The sequence below is a fragment of the Filicampus tigris genome, chromosome 16, assembly GCF_054856515.1.
Source record: "Filicampus tigris isolate MCC_2025a chromosome 16, RoL_Ftig_1.0, whole genome shotgun sequence".
Classification (NCBI taxonomy): Eukaryota; Metazoa; Chordata; class Actinopteri; order Syngnathiformes; family Syngnathidae; genus Filicampus; species Filicampus tigris.
The window spans coordinates 5,820,541-5,835,686 of record NC_141232.1 but is presented as its reverse complement, the minus strand read 5'-3'; the positions used below and the strand labels follow the sequence as shown (position 1 = coordinate 5,835,686).

General features: G+C 44.6%; 2 protein-coding genes across 5 annotated transcripts; one reads left to right on the top strand and one right to left on the bottom strand.

Annotated features, from left to right (window-relative positions):
• Positions 1-499: 499 nt before the first annotated feature.
• samd1a (sterile alpha motif domain containing 1a) lies at positions 500-7,915 on the top strand. Its single transcript, XM_086054938.1, has 7 exons — positions 500-1,956; positions 4,318-4,687; positions 4,984-5,114; positions 5,214-5,271; positions 5,880-5,967; positions 6,040-6,154; positions 7,126-7,915. Exons 1-7 carry the CDS (start codon positions 1,570-1,572, stop codon positions 7,270-7,272), a joined length of 1,296 nt encoding a protein of 431 aa, XP_085911064.1. The 5' UTR covers positions 500-1,569; the 3' UTR covers positions 7,273-7,915.
• A 903-nt stretch (positions 7,916-8,818) lies between these two features.
• LOC147134323 (very-long-chain enoyl-CoA reductase-like) lies at positions 8,819-15,015 on the bottom strand. 4 transcript variants are annotated; one of them, XM_086054940.1, is made up of 11 exons: positions 13,496-15,015; positions 12,640-12,691; positions 12,514-12,576; positions 12,335-12,438; positions 10,686-10,807; positions 10,482-10,587; positions 10,298-10,370; positions 10,178-10,221; positions 10,029-10,086; positions 9,876-9,964; positions 8,819-9,002 (listed from the first exon to the last, which is right to left on the bottom strand). In XM_086054940.1, the coding sequence occupies exons 1-11, from the start codon at positions 13,661-13,663 to the stop codon at positions 8,829-8,831; spliced, it is 1,053 nt and encodes a 350-aa protein (XP_085911066.1). In that variant the 5' UTR covers positions 13,664-15,015; the 3' UTR covers positions 8,819-8,828. The 4 variants fall into 4 exon arrangements, with proteins under 4 accessions (XP_085911066.1, XP_085911067.1, XP_085911068.1 ...); XM_086054941.1 differs by having other exon boundaries at positions 10,692-10,807; XM_086054942.1 differs by having other exon boundaries at positions 12,514-12,558.
• Between the last annotated feature and the right edge of the window lie 131 nt (positions 15,016-15,146).

The following is a 15,146-nucleotide window of genomic DNA, read 5'->3' as shown; positions in this document are numbered from 1 at the left end:
ATATTTCACACATAGGGCCCTTACCCGCTTCCCAAATTATATTTTTTAATCCAAAATGTGTTTTTTCTTTGTATTTTACTTTAATGTAGCCTGTCTATTTGCACTGTTTGCAATACAGCATGCAATTTTTAACCTCGTTATAAAATAAAGACTAAATCGACTGACTCTTCAAAAACAATGTTGCATGCAGATCAAGGGACCTCCCCTCACACCCACCCCATCCTCAAGGAAATTATTTTTCAAGCCAGGACAATGCATTGAGTTGTACAACGTGCCAACATTGCATGAGACAGAACCACCCCCCCCCCAACCCTAATGCGTTTTTTTCCAGCACAGCCTCGTGTTGATGTGTTTTGCTTTAAATGGCCTTTGTTTTACAGCGTGATGGCAACCGTGCTGCAAATACTCCTCGCTACGCCCCCTCCAAACAAATGTAGAAATCTCCGCTGTGACGCCTCCTCTCCTTTATGGGCGCCTTTTGGTCCCCCTTCACGCGTCCTGCGTTCCACACACATGTCGACCGTGCGCACGCGCCGGACGGCAGGGACGAAACTTTGGACTGCATCTAGGCCGGTCCACCTTTAGCGCGCGAGGGGGACCGCGTTGAGCGAATGTGACGGTGGCGCGACAGTCAAGCTAGCAAGCATTACACGGAAGTGGGTGTTGCGTGTCATATCACGATTGACGTCGTTTAAATACAAACTCATCTAAATAGCTTTAATTTCGAAACGACGGGCTTACCGGAAATGCTTTTTTTTTTATCAACGAAGTGAGCGTGAGGTTGTGAGTCTCGAATTCGTGGAAATGTAACATTGTTGGCCGTCTCCGTCATGACATGTTATTTAAGACAGTTTTAGTCCAACGAGAGTACAACCATGGTTCCTGTTGCTTACAAACGTGCCTTCGCATTGTTTTCGTCACGCGTTGCCGTGTGGTCCGCTTCTGCACAAACTTGTGGCGTCTAAATTTGCCAGTCCACCTTAAGCGCACGAGTTTGACGCAGGCAGCGCAGACTGTGAAGAGCAAGCTAACCAGGTATTACCCGGATGTGGACTGAGTCTCATTTCAAAGTGAAGCGTGTAGATCATGAAATCAGAGTCGGACATTTTATTTTGACACGACGTCCCGGAATTACGTATTGTCTTACTTATCGCGTCTCAACCGAGGAGCAAAAACAAAAAAACAAAAACGCCGTAACTGAACATTGTCGTCCGTCTCCGAGCGTCATGTGTCATTTAAAACACGTTGTAATCTGACGAGATAACAACCCTGCCTCCCGTTTACTTTCTTACTTGCTCAACGTACCCCCACTTTGTTAAATCGCGGGTCGCTGTAAACTCCACCCAACAGAGCGAGCGAGCGAAAGGGAGGGCGAAACTTTTGGCCTGCAACTCTGCCGGTCCACCTTAAGCGCACGAGTCAGACGCAGGCAAGCGTACGGGCGAAGGTTTCCGCTTCTCGGCCGCTGCAACTAACGCACTAGAGAGGGAAGACACCCCCACCACCACCACTCCACCCATCGCCCCCCAACCCCCCAAAATAATACAGTAACACATAAAGAGGAGGAAAATGTCCGACGCCAAGTACCGCGAGTGGATACTGGACACTATCGACTCCCTGCGGTCACGAAAAGCCCGGCCGGACTTGGAGCGAATCTGCCGAATGGTCCGGCGACGCCACGGGTGCGAGCCCGACCAAACGTGCGGCGAGCTGGAGAAGCTCATACGCGAGCAGACGGTGCTCAAAGTCAACTACAAGGGCTCCATTTCGTACCGGAACGCCGCCAAGGTTCAGCGGAGGTGCCGCAAAAAGGACGACGCCGTGACGGCGTCTTCTTCTTCTGCGGCGGCGGCGGCGACGACGTCTGCGGCGGCCGTGAACGACGCCAGTCACTCGGACTTGAGCAACGGGGACAGCGCGCTCGGCCCCGCGGACCCGGACGACGACGATGAGGAGGTAAGTCACGTTTCTTTCTTTCTTGTAGTATTTATTTTTGCAAGTAAGTGTTTTCTTCACAGGTGAGGGGACGAAACACAGCCCAGCAGCCGTTTTTAAAATTATTAGTTATTAAAATGGTTATCTTAAAGCGTCTTTTATGTGTCTTTAGTGGGGAATGGTTTGCGAGTGTACCCAGAAAAGGAATGCCGCAAACGGGGAGCGGCGGTTGAGCGCTACCGCGGACGACAGAAAGGAGGAGGAGAGGGAGGGAGGGAGGGAGGAAGAAGGTGCGCGTGCGAGCACAGTAACGTCCATTTTCCCACTCGTTTCTGCTTAAAAGCCAACCAAACACACTCACGAGTGGTTTAAAGCGTGTGCTTTTCGACAGAAGCAGCACGTTCAGCTCGAAACGAGGCCAAAACTCGGCGTTCGTGGAGCTTACGGTGGGGCGTCGGTCAAGCGAACCGTCTATACGCGAGTCAAACCTGGAAGTGGGGTTTCACAATTAAACAGTGTAGTTCAAACCAGTGAAAATGACATTTATTTTGACACAAGCCAAGATGTGCATTTTTTGTTTGTGTATAAAATTAACATCATTTGACTCGACCGTAAAAAAAAGTGATAAAAATACAGTAGACGCGAGGACATTGTGCTGTTTTTCGAGCGTCATGTGTTATTCAAGACACGTTTTAGACATGACGAGACTACAAACCTTCCGCCCTTACTTCCAAACGTGCCACCACTTTATAAGTCACATTTCAGCGACTTACCCTGTGCATATACTGTACAGCATATAGTGCCGTGGAAATGCCATCTGCGTCACTTTTTTTAAGAGATGGACGCGTGACTGGGCTACGCGTGAAGCCGAACCCCTGCGTCCGTTATCGGACAGTGCATTTTAGTAGTTATTGTAGCATTTCCAGATAAAGGTGGTTGATAATTTGGGACGACGACGACAACAAGCTTGCTTGCTCGGCTGAATAGACGTGGCCGTCCGTCCGATGTGGGTTAAGCCGCGATCACGTCGAGTCAAAGTCCTAGCTAAAAAAAAAAAAAAAAGGCGACGCAAAACACATGTTGTGGATCACCCTGATGTGAAAACTGGACGTGTCCGATAACGGACTCGTTCAACGTCAAATTAGAGCTGCTTGCGCGTCGTTGTAAAGTCGCCCCCCCCCCTCTCTTTTTTGCCCCCACCTTCCCCCAAAACGCCCTCCTCGCTCGCACCACGCACGCACAATGGCGAGACGATCAAACTGCATGCGCACTTCGTAGGAAATGTGCGCAAAACAACAGAAAACACCTCCAATCGGCTCTTTGAGGGTTGTCTCTTGTGTTATAGCGATTAACAATGAATGCGTTCACCGACGAGGCTCACATCGGCGTGTGTTTGCAGCGCCACGCGATGCTAGGTTGGTCCTTTTTCAAGGGCGGTAGTGAAAGTTGTGTGAAATGCGGCGAGGAGGAGGAGGAGGGGGGTTGCGCGCTCCACGACACGCAGCAGCTAAGCTCGCTCACGAACCGCCCTGTCGAAAAAGAAGCGTCCCCTCAACTCGTTTTCCTCCTCTTTCTTCAAAGTTGTGTTACGCCCGAGCCACAGCTAATGATTTACAACCACGGAGGTCAAATTTCGACATGTGCACGAGCATTTTTCAGAATTCAGACGCGTTCATACTGCCAGCCCCCGTGCAATCGTGTCAACAATCCCTTCGGGTAGTTCGGATAGTTTTCTTTCACGACGTGCACAATTCAGCCAGGAATCGTCGGTGTTGTTCGTGTTTTGGAGACAGGAAGTGAGAGCGACTCAAAAAACAAGAGCAACTACGCTTGTATCTTCTGTGCGCTACTTTTACACGAGTAAAACGTGCAGAACGGCTGTACTCGCGTTGAGCATTTATTCACGTTGCTAATTTCCGCAGCACAAGTGAATATGCTTGTGTTGCATATCGCACACTTTTAAAAATGTTAATAGGGCACACAATGTTAATTGTGTAAAACAATTTGCCAATGCTGTACGACAAATCAATCAATCAGTTAATCAATCAATTTGAGACCACGTTCTGTTTTTTTCCAAGGGTGATCTGACAGAGAAGGCTGAGCACAATTCATGTCATAACAGTACATAATAGAATGTAGACATAAAAGAACGAGATATACAGTACAGGTATATAAAAGTATACATAAAAGAGCAGAGTTCAATTACAACCTGAAAAGTGACCTCTGTTGTTAGACTACCAACCCAGAATGGACAGTAAACACTGATTGATACTGTATGTGGTAATAGTATATCCTATCAATCCTGACAAGGTTTGTAAGAATAACTACAGAACACAGTCTCCTTAGAATTTGTCTAAATGTATACACTGTTTACTCTTCCAGGCCGACACCTCCATGGCCATGGACACAGACAGCAACATGGACGAGGAGGGTGGCGACGAGAGCCGGGACGGTCAGGACGGACCCTCCCCCACCCCCGGCCCCGTATGCATGGCGTCGCCGGCGGTGTTGCGAGCGGCGTCCGCACCCTGCTCTCCCTCTCACGCTCGGCCCGGTCCCGGCTCGGGTGCCGGTCCTGCTCTCACCCCTGCCTCCGGTCTGGACTGTGTTATTCCTTTTCAAATGGCTGCCGCCAGGCCCAGCTCCCTGCCCCCTTCCAGCCCCAGGACCCTCCCACACCACGACTGGGCCAACGGTGTCGCCGCCGGCTGCTCGGTGGAGCGCCAGGAGCAGGGAATGCACATAGACAAAGGTAACATGACTACGTCACCATCATCAAGTGCCGCAACGTAGATGCTAACTAGCGTTAGCATTAAGGTAGCAGGGGCTGTTGTTGTTTTTGGGTTGTTTTAAATAGTGATTAGTTTGGCAGTCAACTGTTTTTCTCATGAATTGTTCATTATTTGCCAAACTGCTGATTATCGTAAGTGTGTCGAGTTGAGTTCACTGTCAAGTGGAGTCACTCCAATCTCAAGGCACCACAGGATATATCGACAAAATGGAGAGGTGCTTACACATATGTGACTTTCTGCCGCCTCTGCTAATTAGCATGTCCAACGACGGTTCACCCCGTACCCGTTTGCTCGAGCGCTTCCAAGAACAACTTGAAGGAGGAGGACAAGATGGAGGACAGCAGTCCCCTCTTGGACCAGCTGGTACCCGATTACGCCGTGCAACTGGTAAAGCGCGCGGCCCCGTTTCTGCCGTTCGTTTCCTGTTTCCTGCCCATCCCGACTTGACACTCTCCATGTTTTTTTTTTTTTCCTCCCGTCCCGCAGGAGAGGAGCGGCGACGCGTCCCAGGTTAGAGCGCAGACGCTGTCATCGTCGAACGACTGTGAGTTTCGTAAAAGTAAAGCAAGTTGTGCATCATAATTAATTCATTATGGCACCTTCTGGTGTGCGCGACTTGACCACCGGGGGGCAGTATAAGTCATGTCATGTCGACAAAGAAGACATGTGGTAATAATAACTTAAAAAAATAAATAATAGTGTGTTTTTTTTCAGAGGATATAGAATATATGCATGTGTGTATTTTTATATTGATTGCCGATATATTGGCACAATATCTGCAAGCTATAGATTTGTTTCCCGCAAATCATCAGATGAAAAAGCTTCCAGAAAGTTTTGGAAGCCCAAGTGAACATTAATTTTCTACTACAGTTGTGGGTTTGTCAACACTTGGAACCATTCTAATGCATGAAAATGGGTTGAACATTAACTTTCAACCCATTTTCATGCATTACAAATTTGTGCGTGTGACACCTCCAACCACATGACCCAAACGGCCACAACATCAGGCAACCGTCATGGGAGCAACACAAGTGGCTCTGCCCTTCGCTATACACACAAACAATCATGGACATTCACACCTATGGACAATTTAGTCTTCGGTAAACCTATTTTATTTTATTTTAATTACCCCACCCTATTTTCTATCAACAGGCACGCTAAAGAAGAACGCGGACACGCTCGCCTCCTTGGCGCAAGCCAAGAGCGTTCACGTGAACGGCGACAATAAAAGCGATGACGTGTAAGTCAACCGTAGAGAATCCGTCTCAGAATGTGTAGGAACAAAATCGATGACTTCCTTCTGTTGTGGCAGCTCGGTCAAGAAGGAGAAGATGAGTCAGAACCTGCTGCAGTGGACGGTGGCCGACGTGGCCAGTTACTTTGCCGATGCGGGCTTTCCCGAGCAGGCGCTGGCCTTCAGGACGCAGGTGGGTCCTCCTTCCCGTACGTCCATGTAGACATTTTGGAGCTAAGTCAATGTGGGGGATGCTCCCACAGCACATTAAAACTGAAAATGCACTTAAACTTCTTATAACGGACTTTTTAAAGTATTTCTTGTTCTCATTCTCGCTCGTATGCTTCTCCAAATAAGAGGCGAAGCGTGCTTGCTTCAAGCGGTTTGTCACCGCCACCCATTTAGTTTACTGTAAAAAAGACACATTAAACAAAGGAGGAATAAAAATTTAAGCACTAAATGTTCAAGCAAACAGATCATTTTTGTCTTAACAAACGGTGGCTAGCTTCATGCTAACTTAGGATGCGAAAGTTCATAGAGGCGGAAATTAAGTTAAAATAACAATAAATAGAGTAATAAGTATTTTAATTGTTTGAAAGATGTTCATAACAGTATTTACTATATCAAAACACGATATAGTAAGACAATATTTCAAATATTTTCAAATTCATGTATAAAATATTTTTTAATTTCCATTATCCGTTATTTTAATTTAAGAAATACATTTGAAAGTCATGAATTTTAATATTTTCATTATTATAAATTATTTTGTAATTCTTTATCTAAAATTGCTTAGATTATTTTCAATGGAAAATACAAATATGTATCTAATCGAACATAACATTTAATTACTTTTAAAATCTCCATTATATGTTACTTCAGATAAAAATATTTTAAATATGAAAAAAATATGTTCATTGTAAATCATTTTTGCTAATATATTTTACTAATATTAAATATACTGTATACAAGTTCATTATTATAAATTAGATCGGAATTGCAAAAATGGTCAATCATTTAATAATATTACATATAACAATTTCATCTTCATAAATCATACACCCCAAAAAATCATAGATATTTATTACAATTTAAGTGTCAGGATTAGCTCCAAGTAGCTTCACGCTTGCCGTCCCTGAAGCCGCGTCGCGTGTCCGCCCGCAGGAGATCGACGGCAAGTCGCTGCTGCTCATGCAGCGTAGCGACGTGCTGACCGGCCTCTCCATCCGACTGGGCCCCGCGCTCAAAATCTACGAGCGCCACATCAAGGTGCTGCAAAGGAGCCACTTCCTGGAGTGTGACGACCTCTGATGGATTGCGCAGACTTTGTGGGGGGGGGGGACAAAAAAGAAAGCAAACTCTTCCAACTCGGATCCTGCGGATTCATACTCGGTGTATGAAAAAGACGCATGGAGCAAAGAAAGGACCAGTGACAAAACAATCATCCTACCTCTCATGATCCTCGTTCCCCCCCCCCCCCCCCCCCCATGCAAAGGAGCAGTGGCCCTTTAAGAAAAGCCACACGTGCACTTCCTGTGAACTTCCTGACTGCGACGCGCTCGACTCTTCCCTCGTTCTCCACCAAAGTCTCGCAGTTCAAACAAAACGCGCGTGTTACACATTCATGCATCCAGTTCCTGGCGTAGCTGCTAACACGTGACGTTCCGTGTTCATTTCTCCCGTTATGTACCTCATCGGTTTGCGTCGTCAGCGGCGACACGCGTGGTCGAGAATAAAAAGACAAAAAGGCAATATAGAAATTTTAAGGCCAAACACGGTGGACCACATGAAATATTTTCTGTGTTAGTCGTCTGCCGCTTTGTCTGTGTCGTGATGCAAGTCATCCATTTGAAGTGTGTAACATTCCATTGGGTGTAGTAGTTTTTTTTTTCTTTTTAAATCATTCAGCCCGTACTTCCGACAAGAGTCACAATTAAAGTTCACGCCTGTTTGACCTATTTAATTTTTTTGTGGAAATATCCACTACGTTCGTTTAACTTGGACGAAGCATCAACACCATGCCTCAATCTAGCATGAACACAATCATGAACCATTTTACATAAACGACTTTATTCAGCAGTTAAATTACTCAACACAAACAAACCACCTCCGTGAGGCTCTTCAACGGTATTAGCTAGCATACCAGCCCACGCGTAGCCAAATAAATGCGCACTTGCACTTTACATAAACGCTATTAATCGCTACATCGGGAGAGTAGAACAGTCATACTTTCATGAAGAGACAGATAACAAAACATTTACTTGGTTGTTTCATTTCACTCTTGATGGGTGGGCAGGCAACTACAAGCCATTGTATTTTCCAGTATATCAGTTTTTCCTGTCTGCTGGGGAAATTCCTGATAGCGGTAGCAGCCAACCTTTGAGAACCAAGCAAAGTAGCAAAAAGAACCAGAAGCTTTCTCCAGAATTAAGACTTTAAAGCAGCCAAACGTTGCTCACTCCAAATGGTGCCGGTTCATCCAGTGACCTTGAAGGATTTACAGTACAGGGATTGCCATGCAAATGTCAAAACAATTAGAGTAGAAAGAACAGTTAAAAAAAAAAAAAAAGACAAGATGCTTGCAATGTCTAATAGGGCTGAACAATGAAGCAAATTTCAAATCAACATTGTAATGTGGTAGAATGCAATTTTCATGTTCATTTGCCTTTATTTTAGCATAAGCCTAACCTATACGACCAAAATCGTTCAGCCCTATGTGTAACAACACCACTCGTCGCATCAAATTTAATTATTTTTTTTTTCGATACAATTCATACGGTCCTGGGAGGACGTGATCAAAAATGGCCCCTAATAGAAAAAGGTCGCCCCGACCCCCCCCCCCCCCCCCCCCCCCCCCACGTGCTGCTCTAAAGGATGAACGGCAGTATGGGGGAGCGCAGGGTGGGATAGTCCTTGAACTCCTTCAAGTAGGCGCGGTGTTTGCCTCGGGCCCACACGCTCATCTGCACGAAGGCGGCCAGCGTGAAAAGAGCCACGGGCAGGCATTGCGTCATCACGCTGAATCCCAGCCACGAGCCCACCTAAACACACGCACGTTTAGGTCAAGTTTCGATGTAACAGTTTTAGACAATTTACTGTCATTGCCATGGTAACCGTGAATCACTTACTGTAGGGGTTGATGATATAGTGAATCAGCCATGATGATGGTTTATTATTGTTCGAGCTAGTGTTACTTTTCAGACTAACTGAACAATGACCAGACAATTTCTTTTACGAGTAGGTCATTATTATCCTTGTTTGCAGACATAATTCTTGTCGTCTTTGTATATGCATTTTTAAAATACAAAAATGCTCATAAAATTATTTATTTGCTGAATTTCAAAAGCACAAAATTTTGGAATTGTGTGATTTTGTTAGTTTCACTGTAAGTCTCACTTTGGAACTGCAGGGGGAGCTCACGAGTAAGTTTAAAGATAATGAACACATTCAGGGACACTTTCCAACAGGGTAAAAAAAACTGGGGGGGGGGGTTAAATAAATATATGGGGGGTAAAATTAAAACAGAAAAAAACGCGCATTTCCAGATTTTGCCATTTTTGGGGGGAAACTAATTGGGGATTTTAGCTAAGTAATAAAATGATGCACAAAATGTGTTACCCACGGGACAGCACTGAAAATGTCACTTTGGCAGTGTGTGGGGTGTCCACAAGCAAATTAAAATTTTAAGAAGTATTTTATTCATTTATAGTTGTCTTTTAGGATGATTGGGTTGTCAGGATGCCTTAAACAAGGACATCTTTAAAAATGTAAATATCAAGACCGATGGAAGTTGAATCAAGATAAACAAAAATATTTTGTCATTATCCAACTAAAAAAAGAAAACGCAAATCTCCAGTATTTAGAGAAAAACAACAACAATTTGACTTCCATGTTTTTCATTGGTTCCTTCATACCTCATACGTGTAGTTTGGACAAGACACCAGCCAGAAAATCCACGTGAAGGGATTCTTCGTCGGGTAAGGAATCTTCTTGACTTTTGAACCTGAGATGGCAGGACCCTTTTTTTTCAACTTTTACACAAATCTACCGTATAAGTGTTGCAATACCTGACTGTTTGAGGCTACGAAGTGCCATGTGGATGGAGAAATTCCCAACTTGGCAAAACTGCGTGCATACAAAAAAAAAAAAAAAAACATCCAAGCATGAGTACTTTATGAGATTCACAGCACCGCATTGATTTTGGAGTTAAACTTACCAAGAAAACGTAAAGTCCGACATTCACCTGCTGCTGCCCGTAAACTAAAAAAAAGTCGGAATGCAAAGTGAACTAAGGAACGAACGAACATGAATGAGCACACGCGAGCGTAGCACTTACATGGTGGCGTGTAAAGCGGATGGTTGATGTAGTACGCCATCCAGGCTGCGGCGCACCAGTAAAATCCACAATTCTGCAATCATTACCATTTCAAGTTGATGCGTCGTTTCCCCTTTTAGACCAGGACTAAACAATGAATTGAATTCAAATCTCCACAAATTTTTCCGACACGTAGCGGAGTGACCTTAAATATGTTCCGTAGAGGCATGGTCCCGTGTGAGATGCGGTGAACAAACAGCGTCTCCAGAATCCTCTTGATATAATGTAAAGAGTGACAGATACAAGCAGAGCTGCGCAAAAAAAAAGAGGACATTTTCATATTTAAAATGTATTGATCGATAGAAAGCGACAAAAAAAAAAAAAAAAAAAAAGGAAACAACAAACTGACACTGACTGTACGACCCAATTCTTGCTGGCGGTGAAGTCGTGATTTGGAGCATAGATGAAGGGGAGGCGGAAGTAGAACATTAAATAGATGACCAGCGGACCCACACACTCTGCGAGGAACACCTATAAGACAAACAGATTGAAATTTATTAATACAGTGTAGCACCTGCCAGACAAAGGCCACTAAATTCCCAAGAGGTGTTTAATCTACGAATGCACTAAATGATTACCAACTAGTCAGCAAAGAGTTTCATCCAGACCACAACCAGGCCACCACATTGAGCTGCCAGGTGCTATGTTGCTAATAATTAGCATGAATTCCAAGTCCAAGACAAAAACCTGGTCTTAGTCTCAAAGTCTTGGACTTCACTTGGTCTCAGCTCTTTAAAATCTTGTTTTTGACTTGTTTTGACCTCTCAAAGTCATGGTCTTCACCTAAGTCTAAAGTCTTGGTCTTGAGTTGGTCCGAATCACTCAGTCTTTGTCTCGACTTGGTCTTGTCATTCCTAAGTCTTGCTTTTGAGTTGGTTTTAAGTCTTGGTTTTGAGTTGGTTTGGACTCCTGAAAGTCTTGGGCCTGACTTGTTTTTGATCCTCAAATTCACATTCTTCATTTGGTCTAAAGACCTAGTGTTGAGTTGCTTTGAAGTCCTTGGTCTTCACTTCATCTGAACTCCTTAAAGTCTGGGTCTTGACTTGGTCTCAGCTCCTTAAAGTGTTGGTCTTGATTGTCCAGTCATCTCATAATCTTGGTCTTGACTTGGTGCAAAATCTTGACTTTGACTGAGTCCGAACTCCTTAAAATCTTAATCTAGATTTAGCCTTGTCCCTTATAAGTCTTGTTTTTCCACTTGGTCTTAAAACTCCTTAAAGTCTCAGTCTTGGCGTGATTGTGTCTAAACTTTGTGCTGACACGTCTTGCTTTGAGATGGTTTAAACCCCTCAAAGTCTTGTTCTTGACTTGGACTCCGCTCCTTCAATTCTTGGTTTTGTCTTGGTCCAAACCTCAGCTACCTCCAACATCTCTGATATCCACAAACCCAATCGAGTCCTTGCACTAAAATAGTGCTTATGAGGGGTGTAAGGAGAGAGAGCAAAGGCAACAACGTGGCACAGTGAGGGAGACAAGAGCCCAGGGTGGGAGATAAACACCTTGGAGAGAAATGGGGCCATGAGATTAGATGTCCCGGGATAGATAGCCGCTGCGGGAGTTGAGAGGAAAACAAACGACCGCAAATGGCCTTTTAGGTGTCACAATGAATGTGTGTGTGTGTGTGCTAGAGAAAGCTGCTGAGTGGGGACACAAAATGACTCCTCGGATTTGATGTTCCGGAATATACAGTGGCGGGCTGTTTATGTGTTACCTGGGCCTTCAGAGGGGATTTACCCAACTTAATCCATCTCTTAACACCACCACTATCACCACACAATTATAGAAACCATCAAGAATACACAAAACACGATATAACAGCAGCACCACCTAAATCAGCCCAGAATCAAAATTGATCTTAAAACAAATGTAAATAATTCCCATGCATACCATCATGTCCTCACCAGAGATGCTGATTATTTAATGTATTGATGTGTGCAGATTGCACCTCCACAGTGCTACTTCAACGCAGTTAGCAGCAAGCGTGTGTTGTGAACTCACAGTCCCCCATGTGAGTTGCGGTCCAAGGTCACTGAAGTAGAAGCTGGCTGTGGTCCCCACAGGAAGTGTTTGGAGGACTTCCTCATCCCTGAGACACTTTGTTTCTGAGAAAAATAAAACATCATCCAATCCAGATCTGGTTCTCGATGACTTCGCGTAACATGAGCCGATGCACCTACTTGGATCCAAGCGCAGAGATTGTCTAGCCGGGTACCACTTTGGATCTGTCAAAATGTACACACCTGTAGTGAAACATTAAAAATGTTCTATTTTTCTTCTTTTTTTTTTTAACATACTGTACGTACATGACTTGTGAAACAAAGCCTTAATATCCAAAATAGTGGAAGTTGGCTCCACCTGAAATCACAGTGCAAAGAATTTTGGGTGTTAATAACAGTATCATATTAACATGATCAGCATTTGTAGTGTGGGAACACGACTTGAATTGTTGCCCTAGGACATCAGGAGCAGTAGTCTTAGTTCTTTAAAATTTTGGCCTTGACTTGCTCTCAGCCCCTCAAAGTCTTGGTTTGGTCTCGGATCCTTCAAGCCCTAGTCTAGACTCCTTTAATCCCTCAAAGTATTGGTCTTAACTTGGTCTCACCTTTTTAAAGACTTGGTCTTGATTTGGTGTGAATCCTTTACATGGTCTCTTGACTCAGTCTCAGCCCCGCAAAGTCTTGGGCTCGACTCAGTCCCGCCTCCCTTAAATCTTGCTTCGGACTTCATCTCATCCCCTCAAAGTCTTGGTCTTGATTTTGTCCTGGCTACTTAAAACTTAATCTCAGCTGCTGAAGGTCTTGGTCTTGACTACAACGCTAGTTGGTAGGGATGTCCATTGTATTGCGTGGTGTGTTAACCAGCCTGACAGTCTTCATTAGTTTCTTTCTTTCAACTTGTGGACTTCTTCGACCTATACTGCTGCTATGATCTCATGTTTAGCACACAGCAGTTTTTCCAAAGCGACATACTGAACACAAACATGAGCGCCATCCTGGGAGGCACCAAAGAGAACCATAAAACCTGTAACAAGCTTTACATTCTTCAGCTGTCTTAGCTATGTAAGGTCAAGGACTTCAAAAATCTGCGGTCACAATGCAATGATTTCAAAATATAATTCTGAAATAAAATAACAAAGCAGATACCGGACAAAGGTCTTACCTTGTCCAGCAGGAGCAGTTTCTCCTTCGTCTTCACATCTACGATCTCCACCTCAAAGTAAACAATCCTTTTGGGCTTTTTGGGTGGTTTGGGTCTGGGTCTGGATGAAGACTTCTTCTCAGGCTCTGAACCATTCACATTCTTTGCCTCTAAGGCGAGAACGTCCATGATTCCCAAGAGTCGTCCCGTGGAACAACCTCCGGCACGACTGATCCGTGGGTCTGGTGCGAGTGCTGCGGGGGTGGGGGGGTGGGGGGGGGTTGGGGGTAACCTTTCACTCCCGTAGGAAGACGGTGGCGGACCGCAACTATCTCTCGGGTTTGTGTGCTGAGCGGGGAGCGAAAAAATGCCTGGAAGACGAACCGGTGCGGAAGAACATGACACTGAGCCTCACCTGAATAGCTCGGACCACGGCCCCTGTCATGCTAGGCAAAGGCGCTGAAGACGAAACCGGAGAGCCACAAGACATAATCCACAGAGCGCCATTTGCGAGGCTAAATATAAGCCGCCTGATTTGCTCTTCACACAGCAGCTCGGCCGTAACCTTGGGACGACGCATACAGTACACAGTCGAGCCAGTGACAAATACCGACATGTGGTCCTTGGATGCAGGTCAACTGTCAACTACTTTAGAAGACACTGCTTCTGTATGCTCTGATTCTGGCTCAAGCAGGCCTGCTTTCAAGTCCGATCTGGGACGATGAAGAGCCTCCACATGCCAACACACACATAGCCCCCCACTTCTTACTTCCTCCTCTGACCTCGGAACCACCTGTTTACCTATTCTTTCCTACGCTTGACCTCCAATGTCCCATTAATAATGTCCTCTATACAGGTCTCCCGTGGTGATTTCACATTAGTGACAAGAAAGGCAATGCTCCAAAATATCCAGCAGATATAAGTATGTAAACGTATTTCATAGTTTCTATATTTTTTTTCCGATTGTGTTCCTTCCAGGTCCATTCGTCATTCCTCAGTTGTGAGGGCAGCAATTTTTGGGGGGTACTGTCTTACGAAATCACATTATATTCAATACGAAGTATTGATTAATTAATAATTCATTATTAGATTAAATGATGCAAATTGTTGGATTGCATTCCTGCCAACTCTCTCCTTCTCTCGCTGTGTCCATTTTTAGCTGTATGGTTGCATTTTTTTGTATTACCAAATATTTTATATTCAATAATGTATTGATTCAATTTTAAAATGTGTTTTTAAAGTAAATTGCAATTCCCTATTATCCACTCGGTAAAGCGGTAAATCCATCAATAGGTAAAATTGGGGCCATTAAACCGCGAATATGCGGGGGTCCATTGTATAATAAAAGATTAAAACACTGTCAAAAAGAAAGAGCGACCCTGCCATACATGCGTGTGCTTGTTTCTAGTAAACTAGCTAAAAAAAGGGAGCAAAGGTAGTAAAATACGACATATGCTATATCCCCATTTGGCTTGCGTTAATAACGACAACAAAAAGATGTGATTAATGGAGGAAAAAAAATTTTATCATAAAAAAGGAGTTTTGCCCACTTCCTGGGAACCCGGAAGTAACAGCAGGGAATCATCTGAGAAGGGTCCGGCTGCAGCTGGGGCGACACAAGAACGCCTACTGGGAGTTCCTGTCAGCGTTTTTCGACCAATGAGAAGGATCC

Coding starts and splice junctions, on each gene's coding strand:
- samd1a (XM_086054938.1), top strand. CDS start 1,570: ATGTCCGACGCCAAGTACCGCGAGTGGATACTGGACACTATCGACTCC. Junction 4,688..4,983: donor GGGAATGCACATAGACAAAG/GTAACATGACTA, acceptor TCTGCTAATTAG/CATGTCCAACGACGGTTCAC. Junction 5,968..6,039: donor GACAATAAAAGCGATGACGT/GTAAGTCAACCG, acceptor CTGTTGTGGCAG/CTCGGTCAAGAAGGAGAAGA.
- LOC147134323 (XM_086054940.1), bottom strand. CDS start 13,663: ATGGACGTTCTCGCCTTAGAGGCAAAGAATGTGAATGGTTCAGAGCCT. Junction 10,588..10,685: donor AATTGGGTCGTACAGTCAGT/GTCAGTTTGTTG, acceptor TTTTTTGCGCAG/CTCTGCTTGTATCTGTCACT. Junction 10,087..10,177: donor TCGGACTTTACGTTTTCTTG/GTAAGTTTAACT, acceptor GTATGCACGCAG/TTTTGCCAAGTTGGGAATTT.